Raw genomic sequence first — 23,454 nt, 5'->3', positions numbered from 1 at the left:
TTAATTGAATTTATCATCTTAATTTTGTTTGTATTTTTTTCTGAAAAGTACGTTTCAAAATAAAAAATTGAAAAAAAAAACGTTCTAATAAGGTAATTTTTGAAAAATTTATAGCTATTTGGAAATAATTTTTTTTTGGGTTGGGAAAATTCTGAGAACCGTTTTTCATAGTGTAGAAAAGGATGTAAAACTTTCAGTCAAATCGAAAAAGTTCGGGGTCAAAAGTAGTCGATTTCGTATAAAATAGAAACGTTGTTTTAGCAGTTCCATTAATTTTTAGAACAATTAGCGTTTTTTAAGATTTTAGGAAAAAATTCGGAATTTTGAAGAAATCTTCAGCATTTTCAGAGATTCTTCAAGATATTTAAGAATTTTTGAGAGTTAAATTTTAGGTTCTGTGCTTCAAAACGCCTCTGTTCCGTTTTTGTTGGTCCAGCCTGTATAAGCATATCAATACTACCTTTATTGATTAAAGTTGAGGCAGTTCGTGCATGTGACTTTACATATGTCAGAACCGATCGCTTTTATAAATAAATAATTAAGAGATTGTCTTGACTGACATTTATGCTCATCTCAAGTTCTTGGCTTTATTGAATTGGAGTTGAATCGCAATGTCACGGGATTTTAAAAATGCGTTAAACAAATCATAAAATTAGCTTGTAATAATCTGGTAAAAGAGCAAGCAAAAACTCTAATAACTCGATTGAACGCCCACTTTTATCAGCTTTCCACAATTAGTGAGAATAAGTAATTATGACAGACAATAGAGAAGTCTTTGCCAATATTTTTCCGATTTTCTTTGCACCATGCCTTTGCGCAAAATGTCCTTTAGGTAACAAATTCAATTGAACGTACATAAATCGTTAATTTTCGCATCAAATTTTGCCTCTTTAGTCCATCATATCTCGAAAAATTGAAGACATGGATTTTTTTTAACATTTTTTCGATGATCTATGACATTGTCTGATGATACAGTTTCACGGTGGCGCGCGACTTTCGGACACCCTGTAGAATTTCGGGAATTTCCACATAAATCAATAAACTGAATAAATTTGTTTAACGTTTAATTGCTTAAAATGATGAGTACAAAGCACAGGACATTCCATACAACAAAAATAAAGTAAGTGTGTACAAGATGAATGAGAGCAAAGTGATTTGCAAATGGAAGTGCTGTTGACGTGAAGTGTGACAAATTGTCTGTTGTTTGCATCGAGTTCATCCATTTTCCAAATAACAGACAAAAATCACGCGAATTTTTTCGATGTCAATATTTGTACAGAATTTGAAGCTAGCATCGCAAATCAAGATTAAGATAACAGAAGAATGATGTTTCTGAAATGTATTACCGTTCTAATTTTCTCAATAACTCACTGTAGAGCGCGAACCAACTTTGAAACTGTCTTCACATTCAAGCTTAGATGGATTTAAAGTAAAATAAGAAAATTTGCCGCATCCGGAAAATCAATTTTACTTCCAACGATGCCCGAGTAATATCGATGAGAATCTAACTTTACCACAGTGTTTCCGTTTCCAAGAAATGAATTTCTAGCGATATAAAACAAACTTCATTTTTTACGTGGCGTTAAGCTCTCTTAAAACACGACTTAATATCTGTTTTTTTTTCCGCTCGCTTTTTATTATTCCAAGTCGACCCAGGCAAAAGTCCTCGTAACATCACCAGATAGCGATATCTGAGCGTTTACATCATCCGCCGACACAATGGTGATTTATAAAGTGTGCGTATTCGCGCCGTCAATTTGTGCCTGATCCCGTTTTACTCCACTGAAAAGATTTATGACAAAAACGTAGAATGAAATCGTGTGCACCAATTTATGTGAAATTTTGTTGGGAGCAAAAGGGGAATAAACAGAAACTTACCAAGGGTGAAGCGAACGTGACTTTGGTGGCGGTTACCACCATCGGAGAAGTTGGAGTTACGAGTGCACTGGAGTGACTGTAATCACCTCTTTGCGGTAAATGTATGTACACTCCGGATCGAAACTGGATGAATTACTTAAAATCTATTGATCATACCGCTATATTCCCTTCTTATGGATCTATTATTCAATGTCGATTGGAATACGTGCTGGGGGTGGGATGTTTTGGAACGTGATGACTGAGGGAAGTGTTATTAGAGATGTTTAAAAGTTTGGTACTTTACGAGCGCGATCGGTATTTTTTTAATGGAGTTTCTACATCGTTGTTTGCATTTTTAATACCGGTAATGCAGTTTGGGACTTTGGGGATGTAAATCTATTTACCTAGTAGGAAACATCAAAGAAAATTCTTAAACAAATTCGCTTATTTTAGTAGTAAATGCCGATTGTTTTTGTCCATTTGTCTTTTGGGTTAGATTCACAGGATTGAGGTTGAAATCTAAGAAACTACTAATTTTTATCAAGATTCCACGGCTAAATCGCGGGAAAACTGCAGAAATCTTCACGAAATCTGCAAAATTCTTAGAGAAATTCGTTTATTATGATGTTAAATGACGATTTTTTGTCTATTCTGGCCGATTTGTAGGTTGGATTTGCAGAGTACAGCTTTAAATTTGGAAATCTACCAGTTTTTATTAAGATTCATCGGCGAAATCGCGAGAAAACAGCAGAAATCTTCACAAAATCTGCAAAATCCGTTGAGAAATCCAATTATTTTGATGCTAAATGACGATTTTTTGTTCATTCTGGCCGTTTTCTGAGTTGGATTCGCAGAGTTGAGGTTGAAACTTAAAATACTAGCAATTTTGATCAAGATTCAATGGCGAAATCGCGAGAAAACAACAGAAATCTTCACGAAATCTGCAAAATTCGTAGAGAAATCCGCGTATTTTGATCCTAAATGACGATTTTTCGCCCATTCTGGCCGTTTTCTGGGTTGGATTCGCAGAGTTGAGCTTGACATTTAGAATGCTACCAGTTTTTATTAAAATTCAACTGCGAAATCGCCAAAAAACAGCAGAAACCTTCTCAAAATCTGCAATATTCGTAAATAAACTCGCTTATTTTAATAGTAAATGCCGATTTTTTTGTCTATTTTGGCTGTCTTTTGGGTTGGATTTACAGGATTGAGCTTGGAATTTAGAAAACTACTAATTTTTATCGAGATTCCACGGCTAAATCGTGGGATAACTGCCAAAATCTTCACGAAATCTGCAAAATTCGTAGAGAAATCCGCTTATTGTGATGTTAAATGACGATTTTTTGTCTATTCTGGCCGATTTGTAAGTTGGAGTTTTTATCAAGATTCAACGGCGAAATCGCGAGAAAACAGCAGAAATCTTCACGAAATCTGCAAAATCCGTAGAGAAATCCACTTATTTTGATCCTAAATGAGGATTTTTCGTACGTTTTGGCCGTTTTCTGAGTTGGATTCGCAGAGTAGATATTGAAACTTAAAATACTATCAATTTTTATCAAGATTCAAAGGCAAAATCGCGAGAAAACAGCAGAATTTTTCACGAAATCTGCAAAATTCGTAGAGAAATCCGCGTATTTTGATTCTAAATGACGATTTTTCGCCCATTCTGGCCGATTTGTGAGTTGGATTTGCAGAGTACAGCTTTAAATTTGGAAAACTACCAGTTTTTATTAAGATTTATCGGCGAAACCGCGAGAAAACAGCAGAAATTTTCTCGAAATCTTCAAAATCCGTTGAGAAATCCGCTAATTTTGATGCTAAATGACGATTTTTTGTCAATTCTGGTCGTTTCTGGGTTAGATTCGCAGAATACAGCTTGAAATTTAGAAATATACCAGTTTTTATCAAGATTCAACTGCGAAATCGCTAGAAAACAGCAGAAATTTTCACGAAATCTGCAAAATCCGTAGAGAAATCCGCTTATTTTGATGTTAGCTGACAATTTTTCGTCCATTTTGGCCGTTTTCTGGGTTGGATTCGCAGAGTAGAGTAGAGCAGTTTTTAACAAGATTAAAAAAAAATAATTTTACAAACGTCAATAAAAGTTCACATTTTTTTATCACTTCTGTTCGACGAAGGATTTTTTTTCATGTAAAAAAATAAAAAAATAAAAATATAGGGCCAACATATTTTATTCAAAATTTATCGGTTTTGAAATTGAAGCATCTGCAGCCTCTGCTACAATCTCTGGCGTATCACTTTCATTCTGCGACTCCATTTGGTTAAAAGAAATTGAAGAAATTGCAGCACCAAAGATTGTAACAAAGTTAACTTTTTTTCATAATGTTTACCTACGTTACAACTCCTGATATTTTCATTTTTTTTATAATTTATTTCAGAACCAGAGGAAATGTTCTTTTTTGACTTGTTGAAAAAATAATGTTTGGCTCATTCGCTTTCTAATGTCTTAAGGATTCTCAAGCACCATTAAAAAACCCCAATTTTGCGCATTTAATACAAAAATAACTATAAAAACACCAAAATAAAAATCAATTGCATTGCTGCCCGAACACCCGGCGCAACTTCTTGCTATTGGAGGTTTTGTACTAATGATTTTCAAGATATGATCGAATAAAAACCTCATCGAGAGAGCCTTCAGAATCTCAATTGCATTAGCACCTCGTTCTTTGGTAGTTTGAGATTAAACAGTGCTACCAATGTGCTTTTAGTTATCAGAATAAAGTAAATTTATTAGAGCGAAAACCAGCGTTCACTTTAAAACGATTTGCAGAATTTGGTACGATCCTCCTTACAAGATAAACATTTGAGTACGAATCAATGAATGTTTCAATTTATCAACGCATGCAGTGATGCATTCTAATGTGGTTGCCACTAGCAAATAGTCAGTGTTGAGGAATGAGCATTTGACAAGTAAAGTGTGAATATATCTACTAGCACAATGGTGATTCGTTTGTATTATTCCCAGTTGAAACTAACAAGCACTGTGAATTCCATCTAAAAAACAATCAATTAATTTGTGCAGTCGAATGCACAATTGTACGAACAGACTGAAATAAGGGCGAATTATCGCTCGTGGACGATAAAATCGAATAGTTTGGCGAACATTGAAAATGGCGGCGTATTTAAGTAAATTTCAAAGTAACACGAAGGGGTTCATTTTAAGTCTGAATATTACAAAAAGTATGTTTGTAATACCTCTAATGTGCCACAGCATTGTTATACTTGAGGGAACAAAGAAACAGATTACTCGAGATTGTCGCTGACATTTTGAGGAACGTTGCCGGATTATTACAATGTAATAATAATAATGGACCAAACTGTGAGCAATAAATTTACATTAAGGTGGATTTACCGCGGCAATATTCACATCGCGTTTTATTTGAGGTATAACGACATAATGTACCTACATAATGTACCTACATAACGTTAAAGATACAGAAGTTTTAAACTTGAAATTGAGTAGACTAAAGTATGCTTTAGTTGAGTAGTTGCCAGCCTTGCTACTCTTTTTATTGGGTTACGAATTGTTGCCAGTTCCTCAAAAACAAACCGACTTGTCTTGTCCGTCAGTAAATTTGCGATTATTAAATTGCACTTAACCGTTATCTGCAAAGTGCACCGTTGTACATATAAAATCAATACGTATTAATTAATGAGGAAACACACGTTAATGGGAGGAGTGTGAATGCATCAAGTAAATAACTAGTCCCAAATGCACCACATCGCCGAGAGGGAGTATTTAGGTAATAAATATCAAATTAATTTTAACGATGGAAGGCATCGATTTCACAGTTCATCAGGTATAGTCCCGGCAAAATTTTAAAAGCTTGAAATAATTTCCTTACAGTTGATTTTTTGTGTGAACGTTCATTTTATAGTTCTAAGCAAAATGTCAAAAGTTCCTATCTATGTACATATAAGTGTGCTGCTAAAAGAGTTACGCGGTGGTAAAAGTCAAAGGAAACAAATATTTGCAAATATCTTGTCACTGGTGATTCCAATGCCAAAAATACTTGTTATGAAAATTTTACCGTATCAAATTCGCCACAAAAAAGATTTCGTAATATTTTTCGTAGGAGTTACCATTTTTGAGATATCGAAGTATTTTTCAAAATTTCTAGAATTTTATTCTTTTGTGTACCACAGTCAACGTTTTCGTACACGTGAATATTTAGAAATTTTTAGAAATTTTCATTTTGAACTAAAAATTGTCATTACTCTCAATTAAATTCTGTTCCTTTGTCAGATTTCATCCTAAAAGTGTGAAATTTGGAGGTTATTCTAATTGAGACTGCTTTAAATTTCAAAATTTTAGAGCAAGAAACAGGGTTTTTAGAAATTTTTATTTTGAAGACAAACTAAAAATTTTCATGGCTTTTACTTAAATTCCGTAACTTTGTCAGATTTTATCCTAAAACTGTGAAATTTGGAGGTTTTACAACTTTAGACTTGCTAATTTACTGCTCTAAATTCTAAAATTTTAGAGCAAATAATAGAGTTTTTAGAAATTTTTCTTTCGAAAACGAACTAAAAATTTTCATGACTTTCACTTAAATTCTGTAACTTTGTCAGATTTCATTTTAAAACTGTGATATTTGGAGGTTTTACTACTTTGGATTTGCTGATTTACTGCTTCCATTTTCAAAATTTTAGAGCAAGAAACAGGATTGTTAGAAATTTTTATTTTGAAGACGAACTAAAAATGTTCATGGCTTTTACTTAAATTCCGTAACTTTGTCAGATTTTATCCTAAAACTGTGAAATTTGGAGGTTTTACAACTTTAGACTTGCTAATTTACTGCTCTAAATTCCAAAATTTTAGAGCAAATAATAGAGTTTTTAGAAATTTTTCTTTCGAAAACGAACTAAAAAATTTCATGACTTTCACTTAAATTCTGTAACTTTGTCAGATTTCATTTTAAAACTGTGATATTTCGAGGTTTTACTACTTTGGATTTGCTGATTTACTACTTTAATTTTCAAAATTTTAGAGCAAGAAACAGGATTGTTAGAAATTTTTATTTTGAAGACGAACTAAAAATGTTCATGGCTTTTACTTAAATTCCGTAACTTTGTCAGATTTTATCCTAAAACTGTGAAATTTGGAGGTTTTACAACTTTAGACTTGCTAATTTACTGCTCTAAATTCCAAAATTTTAGAGCAAATAATAGAGTTTTTAGAAATTTTTCTTTCGAAAACGAACTAAAAAATTTCATGACTTTCACTTAAATTCTGTAACTTTGTCAGATTTCATTTTAAAACTGTGATATTTCGAGGTTTTACTACTTTGGATTTGCTGATTTACTACTTTAATTTTCAAAATTTTAGAGCAAGAAACAGGATTGTTAGAAATTTTTATTTTGAAGACGAACTAAAAATGTTCATGGCTTTTACTTAAATTCCGTAACTTTGTCAGATTTTATCCTAAAACTGTGAAATTTGGAGGTTTTACTACTTTAGACTTGCTGATTTACTGCTTTAAATTTCAAAATTTTAGAGCAAGAAACAGGATTGTTAGAAATTTTTATTTTGAAGACGAACTAAAAATTTTCATGGCTTTTACTTAAATTCCGTAACTTTGTCAGATTTTATCCTAAAACTGTGAAATTTGGAGGTTTTACTACTTTAGACTTGCTGATTTACTGTTTTAAATTTCAAAATTTTAGAGCAAGAAACAGGGTTGTTAGAAATTTTTATTTTGAAGACGAACTAAAAATTTTCATGGCTTTTACTTAAATTCCGTAACTTTGTCAGATTTTATCCTAAAACTGTGAAATTTGGAGGTTTTACTACTTTAGACTTGCTGATTTACTGTTTTAAATTTCAAAATTTTAGAGCAAGAAACAGGGTTGTTAGAAATTTTTATTTTGAAGACGAACTAAAAATGTTCATGGCTTTTATTTAAATTTCGTAACTTTGTTAGATTTTATTCACTATACCTTGAAAATATAAATAGGGGAAACCAGTGTCAATTGTAACAGGTGTCAATTGTAACAAAGCCTATTACAACGGCATCTTTTTGAAATTTTAAACATTGTTCAGAAATAAAGTTTAGATACATTATCTAGCTTATTACTATGCAGTGTGCACGCATGCTCTGTACATACCATGCGTGTTAGAGCCAAATGTCTAAAAAACGAGTAAAAAATAAATAAACAGTGTCATATTAATTTCACTTAACTGGGGAAAATAACCAAGATCAAGATATTGCAAGATAAGGATCATTTTTGTATTGTCTCTTCTTTGATTTCGTGTTGATTTGTATTTGGGCTATGGCCAAACACATTTAATAAAACCAATAATGTTTGTATAAGTTATTCGGTGTCAATTGTAACAGTTGGACTGGTTTGACAGTAACAAGGTAAAATTTGTAGAAAGTAGAATAATAATAATTATAGACATAAGATGGTGGCCTAACCAAACTGGAATGCAAATCAAATCTCATTGTGATATGAATTGATCAAAGAACCTAGTTATTTGAATTTTTTTTAAATTAAATTAAATACGTGTGTTGTTATTGTCAAGTGATGGACTTCGATCCGCGTTTTCTTTAAAGACACCCCACAAAAGCAATGAAATGATGATGTAAGACCCTAGTCACGATGCAGTAAAAATTCTAATCAATGCAATGCAGTTAACTGATCTTGTTACAATTGACACCAGTTGGGTGTCGATTGTAACACTTGACGTGGTCTTCTAAAAAGTGTCTTGGTTTTATAACTGAAAAGTTATTGGAAGTTTAGACTTCGGAATTATGTTTGTTAAGTTTTTCAGTTTTCGACTGCAATGAATTTAAAATTTTAAATAGTTAAATAAGCTTATTATAAACAAATACAGGTGTCCCAGAACTCACGCCTAGCCGAAAAAGGGCGGATGCCGACAGCAATCAGGATGCCAAAAATACAATTTGTTTTGTCCTGATGTGCATCAAAATTGAGAAATTGACCAATCCCAGAAGCAAAGGCACACATAATATTAAGGTTGCTAAACAGGATAAATTGATTTGGTCCACTACATTTTTTTAACTGACGTCTAATGTCAATTTGACAAATGAAAACCACACAATGGCAGTTCTAAAAAAAACCTTTTATTACAACAAGAAACAGAACAAGGCACATGGTGTAACAGTTACATCAAATACTCGAACAAACCACCATTATTTTAGACACACAGATGACCTCTTCTAACCAAACTTTAACATGAATTTTCAATCATTTCATGCGTGATGCCATCCACAGCTCCCTGAATGCGCTGTCTGAGTTCCGCTTCAGTATTTATTTACATATTTGAAGTGACCCCTGAGGAAGAAATCAGCGGCTTTCGTTGATAAGCCATTCGCAAAAATCTCTTCTGACCGGATAATCCTAAGGGAGTAAATGTTGAACTCTGGTACGGGTGCCTGTGATCAGTCGCGAGGATTCTTTGTACAGAAGATCTTCCGATGTCTAACTAGCGTGCCACAGTTCGGATTCTTTGCGTGGAGTCTTCATCAACTGCTTCCAAAGCGGCTTCTTCATTTTCAGCAGTTCTGGCTTGACTTGGTGTTTCACCAACGGAGCGCCAATCTGGTAATATCTCTAGCCCAAAAAATAACACAAAGAATCGTTTTGATGTCCGGACCTGGAAAACGTTTTCGATGCGTTCTTGCTACTAAAGCCGAATTTCTATCGGACTCTCCAAAAATAAGACACATTTCAAGGCATTCCGTCGCCGAGTACATCTTGAGCCTTGTTAAGATATTTGTTAATACCAAACACCAACTAGGAAACCAGCAAGACACACTCCACTTGGCTTTCCACTGTGTAGCTTGTCATTCATCGCTCGTCAACCAGTGGTCTTCAACCCTCTAGTCAATCCCTAAAGTACGCTGAGTCGTTTCTGCACACTAAGTTCAAAGAGTTAACTGATTTATTGAAGTCTGTCATTTTAACGTCAATTAAGTTTACAGTGGACCAGATTATTTATACAAAATTCAAAGGAGAAAATTTAAACTGGTCTTTTAGCAACACGCGAGGGTATCCTCCAGACAATTTCCACGCGGCCTTGTGATTGGTCAACTTTGTCATGTCTTTTCTCAGTTTCTGTTGGAGTTGGAACTTTTTTTTCAGCAATTTACACATTCACAGCCCGATATGCCCGGTTTTCGACTAGGCATGAGTTCTGGGACACCCTGTATATTAAATTTTGTTACAATTGACACCGGTCTTCCCTATATAATGTATAATTTATATAAAAGGTATTTTTACCGTTGGAATCATCCGTGACGAGATATTTGCAAAGAATTGTTTTCTTTAACATTAACACAAAAAATCGGCCTTATGCGAATTATTCCGAGGTTCATGTTTATTTTACCTGGACTAGTAATAAAGAGATTATTTCAATAACTAAAAAGAAGTATTATATTATTGTGGTGGTAAATTGAAAAAAATGAATTTTCGAATTCTTGGCGACAAAAGTTAACATCTGTCTAATTCACACGTTTTACGCCCTTTTGTAAATTTGATACACATTGAAATAAGAAGCATGAAACTCGAACCTTCCGCAACCTCAACTTAATCTCTGCCAGTAAAACTGCTTCACGACCCCACAAAAAACTCACTCCGTAAACAGACATGAAATTAACTTTAACAAGGACGAAATAACAAGACTCCCTCGTCGTCCTATTTAGTTCCTGAACTACCTTTCAAGATCGATTCTACGTATAGCCAATTTGTAAGCTTTGCCTCGTTGGTGGAAAAACAAATTTCTACAATAATGAGATACAAGATAGTTACCAAATTAGTCGTTTATTGTAATTTTTCAAGCGATGAACGGAAAAATTTATAATGCACAACAGACAATTCAAACTTATTAATATGTAAATGGAAGCTTGATTTATGGACTGTCTCCTAAAGATAGATTTGGATTAAATGTAACGGAACGGGATTTTCCACTTTAAGTACAAATAATTTCCATTAAATTTAATAAGACACTCCAATTTGGGAATCCAATTTTAAAATAAAACAGAACGTAAATAACGAAGTTAATTTGATTTGTCTTCGCCACAGAGATGTAGATTTGCCGTTGCAAAAGGCTCTCTAATAACCGGAAATAAAATTAGGGAGGCGCAGAGCGGGTCCAAAATTCATGTTTGTCCCAAAATGAAAAGAGCGATTTAAATACTTATAAAGAAATTCTAGTTACCAGTCCATGACCTACATATTGACTATTTATTCAAGGTAATTATATCTTGACAAATACAAATTAATCATAAAAAGTGTTTTTTTCGTGTTTGCTGTCGTGGATAAAATTTTGTGTTGCATTCGTATCTTATTAGCTAACGAGCTAACGCTCCCGTGTCTTCTTCTTTCGTGTTTTATCAACCTAATAAGAGACTTATACAATAAATAACACTATTAAATTTTGGAGCTTTTTTATAAAGTTGCTAGAGCTTAAAACTGAAAAATGGCATAAAAGGCGCCGCTTCACTTTGATCGAAATAAGTGAAGTATTGGACCAATATTGCCACCCTTCGCCTGTTAAATATCTCATTGCTAAAGTCATCTTTATCCCATTTTGACGTCAGCAATCCAGACGGCTTTAACCTTATAAAAGTTTCAATAGTTTGATTGATCGAAAACGTGATGGTGTTCGGTGTGTTGAATTCTTTTGGTGCGGCATGCATTCCATCATCACAAACACCAATGGTACTACCTTAAGACGAAATCCTAATATGTTGGTAATCATGGTTTCGATCTCAATCAGACGATGATTTTAAGCGAAATTCGATACCTTTGAGATTGTGGCGCGACGCATTGTATCGGAAGAAACATATCGAGCGGGCGGGCGGCGTCGCGGCGCGTTGTTCTCGCGTTCAGGTGCGAATTCAGACTGATGGAATTTTATCGTTCAACTCCAGCGTCACTGATTTAATTAGTCAATTCGCGTATTGATTTTGGGATAAATGACATGCTGAATGAATTATGCAGACCACTAACGACCCCAGAAGATGACCTTGTCAATCTCGCCTAATAAGTGGTCACAGTTGTTTGGAGATTTGACGGGAATTTCTGGGGTTTGGAGTGATAAGTGGCTCTGATGGGAAATGAATAGAAAATTCTCTAGTTTCTGTTTTCTAAACTTTGAGCTTTTAGCTTCAGATGTTCATATTTTGAGAAAAAACGTAATTTAATTGCGCTCGGCTGGTTTCACTTTAGCATATTTTCCCGTTTGGCTTTGAAACTTTGACGAAAATAGGACAGCAACGATTTGACCATGGAAACTGCACGGATCCTCTTCGTTCTTAGTTTCAAAGTGAGTGACGTACATTTGAATAATTTGTGAGTTACGAGCGAAATCGAAAAGTAGAAACTCTATTAAATAAGTTAAATATAGAAGTCCCCCCAAAACAGCAACTGAGTTTTGCGTTGACACGAAATAAAATAAACTAAAACAGTAATAAAACTTACTAGGTATTTGTTAATATACCCATATTAACACGACTAATTTGATATGAAATATCTGTTTAAATTTGGTGGAGGCGCCGGGCAAGTCAATTAATTTTTAATTGGCAATTAATGTATTATGGCGACATAAACATGCAGTGGTTTCAGTGTGATTCAAATGCAATAGACTAGGGTAAAACTACTAATAGTCTAAGAAGTATGACAACAGCTAAAAAAATATTTTACTCGATGGTTATTATACGTTTTTAAAAGTGAGCTGTTTTTAATTGATTGCTAAGAAATTGCTTGCTATTTTTTTTTGATCTGCAATGCGTTTTTTTGGGCTCTTCGTGACAACGTGTTATTTTAGGTTCCAGCTTTCCATTCAGATACTTTTTAATTAAATTTATAAAATAACAGTGTTAGTATTTGGTGTGTCCAGTATTAGATAAAATCGAACTCATTTTTCTATAAAATTATTTTTCCTCAGTAATGTGTTCATATTTTATACCAAAGTAAGATTACTACCATAGAATATAAAAAAATCTATTTGGAAAAGAAAGCGAAAAAAAAAATTGTCGAAAAAGACAAAGGAAATTGAGAGAGAAAAGAAGCAGAAAGCAAATGTGCTATTCTGAGCCTAAAAGAAAAAACTAGGACAAAAGACTTTTACAATAAATAATTTTTGTTAGAATAATAACTATTATTATATCAGTTTGAAATTTTGCAATTTTGGTAATTTCCTAATGTGTTTTGAAATGGTGCCCACTATTGGCAAAAATGGTGTCTATAATTGAGGATTTTTTTTTCAAAACTGAATAAATCCATTTTTGACTGACATTGGGTTTGATGTGAAATTGGGATTATTTTGGGTAAATCTAGCAATGTGTATGTTTTATTCAGTGAAAAACCTCTAGCTAAAACATGGTGTTATCCTTTTATGCCGAAATAGTACAAGTAAATTTAATAAAAAATTGAATAAATTATCGTTTTTTCTAATACCTTGTCAAAATTTTTGAAATGGATTTATTGAGTTTTGAAAAATAACTCCTCAATTAGCTTAATGCTGTGTTTTGTGAATTTTGAAGATTTACGAGTTTTGAACATTTTCTGGAGGTTAACAACTATTTTTACAACAAATTAAAGTTTTTCTAAAGAAAATTACAACAATTTTACAGGCGTAGCACAAAAATTCAATTTTATACAGCGTTTTAAAGTTGAGAAATTTGCTAATGGTGCCGATTATTGGTAGTTTTACTTAATTTACTAATATATATACATATTAACACTATGAAATATCTGTTTAAATTTGGTGGAGGCGCCGGGCAAGTCAATTAATTTTTAATTGGCAATTAAAGTATTATGGCGACATAAACGTGCAGTGGTTTCAGTGTGATTCCAATACAATATACTACTGTATAATTTATTTTGCTGCAGAATCCAATTACATAAATCCGCTCGAAAGTGTCGCTTTTTAATGGACGTTCGAAATTTTCCGAGAGGCGCATAACATGTGCTAGGACAGACGAAGGATGAAGGATAATCACAGCTGCGAGCACGTCCTAACTTATTTAGTAACGCGTAACTCTCTTTGTACGACACGTTTTGTGTCACTCTTCATTTCCACTTCAATTAATATTGAGGATATGAAAGGAGTTTATCATTAATCCCGGTCGACGGGTGGGCTTCTAACATGAAGACAGTTCTTGTTAGAACCACCCCGGAGAGATTTTTAAAGAAGTTTGAAATTTTACGCAACTCCCACGGGTTGTTTTAAAGTCGGTTTTTTGCCCACGAAGAAATTAAAGCTGACAATCCTTTACTTTTAAGCTGATCTTTTCATTGTCCTGACATTCTCCTCATGGTGGTGTTGGCGGTTTAGCTTAAATACCCCTTTCAACTTTTTTCCCCAATTCACTAGGATATCCACAATTTGAATACCAAATTCTATCGATCGTGTTTACCCCCTTGGTCCTCGCTTTTGTTCAGAAATAGGTCAACGTTTTCAAAAGGGCTCTAGTGATTGAAAAAAATCTGTTTTTACTGTATTTTAAGTTAAACGAAAAAACAACATCGGTGTGTCACAGACGAGCTTTTAAGCTTCGTTATTAAATAAGTTAAGGCGGAATTCCGGTATTCGTTAGTCGGAAAATTTGTTTCCAAAGTCAGTTTTATTTTTAATGTCATTAAAAGTGTTTCGGCCCACGTCACATATCGATCAAATAAAATGAAACTTTGCTCTGTTCGTTGCAGGATGTGCGTTTTAATGTCACTGCCAATTTATGCAAAATTTTATCCAACGAGAGCGGAAGCTACTCCACTTCATGCGAGTGGGAATACAAATTGCGAAAACACGAGTCGATCTCACGCTCGGAACTTATATATTTTTATTACAGTTTAGACTATAAAATTGCTAATGTCAAATCATACACACATCTCTTGTTAATTTAATTGAAAACCAAAACTTTGTTCGTCAAAAAAGTGTCGTATCTCTACTTTCAAACTACAAACTTTCGTCTAACGTAATAAACTCCTCAAAGCTTTTAATTGCCAAAGTCAGGCTCTCCATAAATCTTGTCATATTGTTTCCGTTGAGACGAAAATTGGGTTGCATCAGATTATTGAAAAAGTAATCACCGGAGTTTCAGGTCAAGTAAAGGATTTCGTCAAGGCACAACTTTTGTTTTAGGTCATCACGGTGAACAAACAATAGAAGCACACGAATCCCTTGAGGATAGACGGTCTTTATTCGTTTTTTTTTTCTTTTCTTGTTATTACATTACGTGAAACTAAGCTGCGCTTTACTCGGCATCTGTCAACGGAGGCAAGCCTGAACGGGCTGTAATCATTTTAAGCTAAATAGAAATACATTCAATTAAGGGGAAGCCGACATTTGGATGGCTTTCTTATCTGATAAAGTGTGGGATAAGAAATTATAGCGATTTTAATCACGTCTTCTGTGGAGACAACGAAACTGTAAAAATGAATTTGTTTATCAAACACGGTTCACCGGAAGAGAATTTTATTCGAAGAAAATTGCTCATGAAAACGAAAACCAACAATGTGTTGTAGAACACTCTCTCTTTCAAAAGAAGTCAAATTTTAAATCGTCGTAGGTTGAAATACTTACATTTTGAAAATTCATGTTTTAATAATTGCATTTTTTTTGTTTTTTAAATTTTTGATGGTTTATCTGGTTAAAATTCTATAATCGACAACAGCATATTTGCTGAGGAAAGCATTTATGTTATGCAACTCTAAAACCAAGACAACTGGGTTAAAAAATCTAATAACGTAGTTGGCAAAATATTATAACTACATGGCAAAATTAACGCAAACTTTATTTTTTTTTTAAAGATATACTTTTTTTTCAAACCAACTGGACCCTTATACAAGGTGTTTATAAATGTTTCTAGCATCAAGGGAGGCTATGAAATGTCAAATAAATTTGCCGCTCATTACAAATGTGGGTTTCGATTATTCAACTGACATTTTCAGTTAACCTCAAACATGGAGCTAAGTAAATTTTGAGAAATAAACGGTTCTAGTTGTGGTTTAAAACCTGAAAATCAAAAACATGGACACAAAATTGTAACTGAAACGTCATGGACGTAGGTAATATTATAAGTAATTTTCAAGATAGTTATATTCACTATGAAAACAAAGCGGCAAAATTGTGCACAGCAGGAATTCTAGAGCTAGCCTTGATGCTAGAAACATTTATAAACACCTTGTACAAGGTGTTCAAAAAATGACGGACCAACTATTCACTAAGCGAATCTTCAGAATAGCTAGTAGCTATTTTTTTTTTCAATTATTGAGTGCTTCGTTGGAAATCTTCATCCACTTAACGTGGCGCTAACTATGGCACCAATTTTTCGTTATAATACAAAATTCTACTAGAGTTCATGTTTTGGGTGACATTTACATATGTACTTACAGTTTTTAAATGCCTTAAATGTTGATACAAAACGTTATTTTGCACTTTTAAAATTAAGCTCAAAAGCGCAAGATTGTTCTGACGACATTTCACTTCAAGAATTCAGTAATTAATTGTTGCCTAGTGGCTGACAATGATCATTTTTTTTAGAAAAGTCAAAAATTTTTTGGGTGTCACAAACTAGAGTTTATTTCTTTAATAATGGATAATTTTGCTGAATATACCGACACGTGAAGGAAATGGTTCTTAATCAATTGTGATTTTTACTAGTCAGGTGTTATCAAAGCTAGTTGCAAACCCTAGTAACCAATTACATGATTTATTAATAATTGTGGTCACAAAATTATACGCCTGATAATTATCGAAAGAACTGAACAGTGTTGCCGTTTTTCGCAATATTTAAAGTTATTTTGCTCCGGATTAAAGCTTCAAATAAAAATTTTAAACAGCATTTCCAATTCACAGTGTCTTAGAGTTTGATGTTCTTATCAGTTGGTCTGCCATTTTTGAACACCCTGTATGTACATGCATTTTAAAGCAATTTGGACAAATTAATATAAAAATTTTTCCACAAAATTGGCACTTGTTTTTTGTGACATTTGTGTTAAATCAGTTAATAAAACTGTTTAGTTCTGAATGCATTGCAAAAGTTAAATATGCAATTTCGGATTGTCCTATAAATGTTCTATCAAATTAAAGCCATTTTTAAAATTAATGAGTCGATTTTGCGTTAATTTTGCTGGATAGTGTACACAGTTAAAATCTCTAGAATGTGCGTTTTTTTCTCAACAATTTTCCAGCTTGCTAAAGTTAATATACGAGTGAAAAAAATAAAATTTCCCAATTTTCATAGTTGAAGCCGAAAAATTACTAAAATTACCAATTTTAGTGGTGGATGTCAGAACATTTTGCTTCCTTTTAAAAATTAAAATTTTCAAATATTGTGTTTTTTGCTCTACAAGTTTGCAATTTGTTAGAATTAATACACGACTCAAAAATAGTAGATTTCTAAAAGTTCATGCTAATGCAATAAAATTACCGAAATTTCAATGGTGGGTATCGGAAATTTTTGCTTCGTTTTCAAAATAAAATTTTTAAAGTCTGTGTCTTCTGTTCTAGGCTTTTGTAATTCATTAAAATTACTTTTCCAAGTTTCGTAGCCGATGTACTGAAATTATAAAAACATTCCGAATTTAAACAAAGCGTGTCTAAATTTTTTGCTTCGCCTTAACAATTTTTGAAATTGGGTCTTTTGCTCTGCAGTTTTGCAATTTGCTAGAGTCAATTGACGGCTCAAAAGTTGTATTTTCGCTAAATTTCATGGCCGTAGCACTAAAATTACCAAAATTATTATAAAATTAGTTATGACATTTTGATAACCACTTCATTGCAATTTCTTATCCATCTGCCTTGGTTTTAGAGTTGTATGACATAAAGGCTTTTCACATGTCTGCTTTTCACAGCAAAAATACTGTTGTCGATTATAGAATTTTAAACGGCTAAGTCATCAAAAGTTAAAAATTAATACATAAAAAATGTTCATAATTTTTCAAAATAAAAGTAATTCAACCTACGATGATTTAAAATTTGACTTTTTTGAAAAAGGAGGTGCCCTAGAATACATTGTTGGTTTTCGTTTTCATGAGCAATTTTTTTCGAATAAAAAAATTCTTTCTCCGAATTGTAGCAAAGCAAGTTTTGATCAAAAATGTATTTACTTTTTTATTATTTATCCTGGTAATTCGACCCAGCTTTAGATTATTTTTTTATGTTGAAACTCATGAAACGAGAAGCTTCAGCATCTGGCTCAACTACATAACTGTGTTTGATGGAGATGTAGAAGTTATAGGTTATAGTGCACGACATTCTCCTAGAAGTACAAACATAACAGGCGTAGGCGGCGATTTATGTGGTTTCATTTCAGAGGTTTGTGGTGACGTAACAAGATATCTCGTTATATTTTTTGCAAAAAGGATGGAAGAGATATTTCAGTTCATATCCAATAGTAACTAAATTGGTAGAATGTCAATTGGGTTCAATAAATACGCAGCTCATGATCTACCTAAATATAGTATGCATGTTTGAATATAACAAATGGGCTAAAACACTGACACTGAATATTTTTGAATATTTTAGAAAGTTGATCTTCTATTCCATTTACAACACGTAAATTTTAAGAAACATTTTTCAGATGATAAGCAAAAGTCGTATAGTCCGGGCACAACAGTAATCTGACAAGTAAAAACCATAATGTCAGAACGGACACGTTTTTATTCCATTATTGTGCACTTCTTATGTAAGCTAAGGAATTATTGACGAGCTCCGAAGATTTTGCTTTGAATCCTGCGGCTTTGTTAATGGTCAGCAACGCTCAACTTCCTTCCAAAAACGTGTTTGGCATAAGTGCCCGATTTAGCATTTTAGGAGCAGACATGACTTCACAATTTGCGTCGCAGTAATTTTATTTTATTTTGCAAAAATAACAAATAAATATGATCACATTTCCGTACCATTGTGAGATTATAATTCACAATAAAATTATCCATAATGATTTTTATTAATTTTATTGAACATTGCAGTAATCAGATTTTATTAGCCTTTCAGTTAATTAACAGTGCCGATGGCAGTTCACGTTAAGCCATTATTCCAATTCAACATTAATTTATGTTTTTAATCATCGCAACCTTTGCAAGCAAAATTGAAGCTTCAACTCTCTTCGCATTTCAATGTTATGTATTACAATGTTGGAGGTGAAACTCGCTACAAAGCACTTTCATACTTCAAATGCAATGCAGTGTTTTCTTCTACCCACCTGCATGCATAAACCAGGTTAGTTAAGATTTTCCAACGCAACGTAGCATCGATCTGTTTTTCAGGTTTATTCCTCAAGGTAAAACGGGTGAATCTCGAAGAGAATAATTGGCTGTAGTAATAATCAGGTTCACTTGTGTTGAATCTTATCTCGAAGACCGGTCGTTTCCGATGCTTGGAAATTGGAAGTTGAGAACAGACGGGAAGTTTGTACTAAAACGGTCGTTATATTGTCTGTATATTGTTTTTTTTTTGGTTCATACTGTATAAAATGAGAATAGATTGATTTGAATTGTGGGTGGGCAAATATTTGAGCCGAATCAACCGATAAAATGTGTAATTAATAAAAGTGTGGAACATTGTAGTAAACAAAAAATTTAATTACTAAATAACTGTCTGTTGACACGGAAAAATATAGAGAGACCGTTGGATTTACGTAACTAATATGAATAACTGAAATGTAAAACACGTCTATTAGGTCTGTAGTAGAGACTATTTATTCAGGTCGGGGAAATAATTATTAAGTTATATTGTCAAGCGAGACAAACAAATAGGATGGACATATTTCAGGTTTGTTTGGAACATTCCGTCGCTTTGAATATCATTTTTATTTTCAATGGAAATGTTGTTTTTTGAATCAAAAGAATTTCCGATTTTAATAACGGAAAATGATTAATTAATAAAAGAAAATTGGCCATGACACTGTTTCGGAGATGGCAAAAAGGGAGATTTTTTTTATTTTGTCCAATCATCTGTTTTTGTGTCTTTAGAAACAGAAATTTATTGTTTATTCTACGAGATTTTTTTTTATAAAAGTTTTGCTTATAATATAAACCACCATATGACCGGCGAGATTCGATTATGATGGAAAAAGTTTACGAAGTCCAACGGATTTCCATCAAATATAAGCAAAATTTGCGAGTTCGTATCTTCAAAGTTCTAAAAAAATGTTATTTCAGGAATGAATTTTTTAATAGATTTTTTAAAAAATGCAAGGTCCTATACCAATCTTGAAAAGATGGAAGAAAAAATGGAAAAAAATCACTCTGTATTGCTCTTCTTGTTACTACTCCTGTATTTTTCAATGTTTAGGGTAATTTCTACCCCTTAGATGAGATATTCTAAAAGTTTGTTTTCTTTTTTAATGAAATTTACGTATTTTAGTTTTATTTTAATGTTTTGTTATGCTGATACGTAGATTGATCAAAATTGCGTAGTTCTAATACTTTTATAGGGGTTATCAGAAGTTTGGCATAGTTTAAGTCATGAATTTTTACAAAAAACTGCAACTTTGGACTTTTGGAAAATCTAAGAACAATTTTTTATGTAAAAAATTGCGAGAAAAACGATAGAGCAAACCGCATCTCAATGTCTGTAATAGTTTCCGAGATATTGGGCACGAATTGTTTCGAACCTTCAAAAATTGGACCCAAAAATTCAAACGGCCTTAACTCAGTTGATTAAAATTAAAAATGTTCCCGGTTTTGGAATCAGCGTGAGTTCCTAGGTAAAATGAGCCCAGATTTGTTGAGTTTGCTTAATAAGTAAACGAGGCATTGATGAAAAACTGTTTTGAAGAGGTCATTTTGGGGTGATTTTCAATCATTGTTTTCAAGGTGAAAACGATAATTCATGCCTTTGGGTTATACATCAATCGAAAGAAGAGCTCGAGATCTATCTACTAGCCAAATTTGAGATCGATCGGACAAATAGTTTACAAGCTATGGCCAAAAATAAAAAAAATAAAAAATTTTCATCGTTTCAGTCGCATTTTTTTTGAGAAAAATTGACTATTGAATTTTGGGCTTTTGAGAACATTTTCTAACGTAAAATGAGCCGAAAAAAAGAATGGCGCTAACCGCATCTCAATATCTGAAATAGTTTCCGAGATATCGAGCACGAATTGTTTTGAACCGTAAAAAATTTGCCCCTCTGGCGACCACCTGAAATTTCAAACGGCCATAACTCGGTTATTTGTTGACAAATTTTAAAAAATTATCATGTTTTTGAATTCAGCGTGAAATTCTGCGTAAAATGAGACCCAAATTTGTTGCGTTTGTTTAATAAATAAACGAGAAATTGGCTAAAACTGTTTTGAAAACATCATTTTAGGGTGAATTTCAATCAATGTTTTCAAAATGAAAACGACGATTAATGGCATTGAATTATACATCAGTCGAAAGAGGAGCTCAAAATCTATCTAGTGGCCAAATTTGAGATCTATCGGACAAATAGTTTACGAGTTATAGCCAAAAATAAAAAAAATGAAAAATTTTTATCGTTTGAGTCGCAATTTTTTTTCGCGAAAAATCGACTATTGAATTTTGGGCTTTTGAGAACATTTTCTAACGTAAAATGAGCTGAGAAAAAGAATGGCGCAAACCGCATCTCAATATCTCAAATAGTTTGCGAGATATTTAACTTTAAAAATTGGGAAAAATGAGAAAAAATGAAAAACAACTTTCCGAAACTTTAATCAGCCATAAATCGGTTATTTGTAGTCGGATCTGAATTTAAATCCCAGATTTGGAATCTGCGAAAAATTTTGCGTACACTGATGTATAATAACTTAAGTTTACTCTAAAAACTAAGCGAGATATCGATATCAGAAATTTGGCCATAGTTTTAGTCGCGAATTTTTGCGAAAATTTGCAAATTTTAACTGTAGAAAAATCAAAGAACTATTTATTATGTAAAAAATCGCGATAAAAACGATGGCGCAAACCGCATCTCAATATCTGAAATAGTTTCCGAGATATCGAGCACGAATTGTTTTGAACCGTCAAAAATTTGCCCCTCTGGCGACCACCCGAAATTTCAAACGGCCATAACTCGGTTATTTGTTGACAAATATTAAAAAATGATCCTGTTTTTGAATTCAGCGTGCAATTCTGCGTAAAATGAGACCCAAATCTGTTGAGTTTGCTTAATAAATAAACGAGGTATTGTCCAAAACTGTTTTGAAAACATCATTTTAGGGTGAATTTCAATTAATGTTTTCAAAATGAAAACGACGTTTAATAGCTTTGAATTATACATCAGTCGAAAGAGGAGCTCAAAATCTATCTAGTGGCCAAATTTGAGATCTATCGGACAAATAGTTTACGAGTTATAGCCAAAAATAAAAAAAATGAAAAATTTTTATCGTTTGAGTCGCAATTTTTTTTCGCGAAAAATCGACTATTGAATTTTGGGCTTTTGAGAACATTTTCTAACGTAAAATGAGCTGAGAAAAAGAATGGCGCAAACCGCATCTCAATATCTCAAATAGTTTGCGAGATATTTAACTTTAAAAATTGGGAAAAATGAGAAAAAATGAAAAACAACTTTCCGAAACTTTAATCAGCCATAAATCGGTTATTTGTAGTCGGATCTGAATTTAAATCCCAGATTTGGAATCTGCGAAAAATTTTGCGTACACTGATGTATAATAACTTAAGTTTACTCTAAAAACTAAGCGAGATATCGATATCAGAAATTTGGCCATAGTTTTAGTCGCGAATTTTTGCGAAAATTTGCAAATTTTAACTGTAGAAAAATCAAAGAACTATTTATTATGTAAAAAATCGCGATAAAAACGATGGCGCAAACCGCATCTCAATATCTGAAATAGTTTCCCAGATATCGAGCACGAATTGTTTTGAACCGTCAAAAATTTGCCCCTCTGGCGACCACCCGAAATTTCAAACGGCCATAACTCGGTTATTTGTTGACAAATATTAAAAAATGATCCTGTTTTTGAATTCAGCGTGCAATTCTGCGTAAAATGAGACCCAAATCTGTTGAGTTTGCTTAATAAATAAACGAGGTATTGTCCAAAACTGTTTTGAAAACATCATTTTAGGGTGAATTTCAATTAATGTTTTCAAAATGAAAACGACGATTAATGGCATTGAATTATACATCAGTCGAAAGAGGAGCTCAAAATCTATCTGCTGGCCGAATTTGAGATCTATCGGACAAATAGTTTACGAGTTATAGCCAAAAATAAAAAAAACTGAAAAATTTTCATCGTTTGAGTCGCAATTTTTTTTCGCAAAAAATCGACTATTAAATTTTGGGCTTTTGAGAACATTTTCTAACGTAAAATGAGCCGAGAAAAAGAATGGCGCAAACCGCATCTCAATATCTCAAATAGTTTCCGAGATATTTAACTGTAAAAATTAGGAAAAATGAAAATCAACTTTCCGAAACTTTAATCAGCCATAAATCGGTTATTTGTAGTCGGATCTGAATTTAAATCTCTGATTTTAAATCTGCGAAAAATTCTGCGTACACTGATGTATAGTAACTCAGGTTTACTCCAAAAAATAAGGGAGATATAGATATTAGAAGTTAGTCATGAATTTTGGCGAAAATTTGCAACTTTCGACTATTGGAAAATCTAAGAACTATTTTTT

At 32.9% G+C, this 23,454-nt stretch overlaps 1 protein-coding gene across 5 annotated transcripts in view; it reads right to left on the bottom strand.

Annotated features, from left to right (window-relative positions):
- The window catches only part of Cngl (Cyclic nucleotide-gated ion channel-like), a 73,864-nt gene that overhangs the window by 19,829 nt on the left and 30,581 nt on the right, over window positions 1-23,454 (bottom strand). The window contains exon 1 of one of the 5 annotated variants that reach the window (XM_088031715.1): window positions 11,573-11,724. The exons of the other annotated variants lie outside the window; for them this stretch is intronic. Coding sequence (XP_087887841.1) covers window positions 11,573-11,605 — 33 coding nt within the window. The 5' untranslated portion in view covers window positions 11,606-11,724. Of the gene's footprint in view, window positions 1-11,572; window positions 11,725-23,454 lie in introns of those variants that run through there. 5 annotated transcript variants of the gene reach the window in all.

This window comes from Gnatocerus cornutus, chromosome 3 (assembly GCF_029298725.1).
Source record: "Gnatocerus cornutus isolate USDA-ARS CGAHR chromosome 3, icGnaCorn1.1, whole genome shotgun sequence".
NCBI classification, from domain to species: domain Eukaryota; kingdom Metazoa; phylum Arthropoda; class Insecta; order Coleoptera; family Tenebrionidae; genus Gnatocerus; species Gnatocerus cornutus.
Note: the sequence above shows the minus strand (reverse complement) of the source record. Positions and strands in the feature narration are given on the sequence as shown.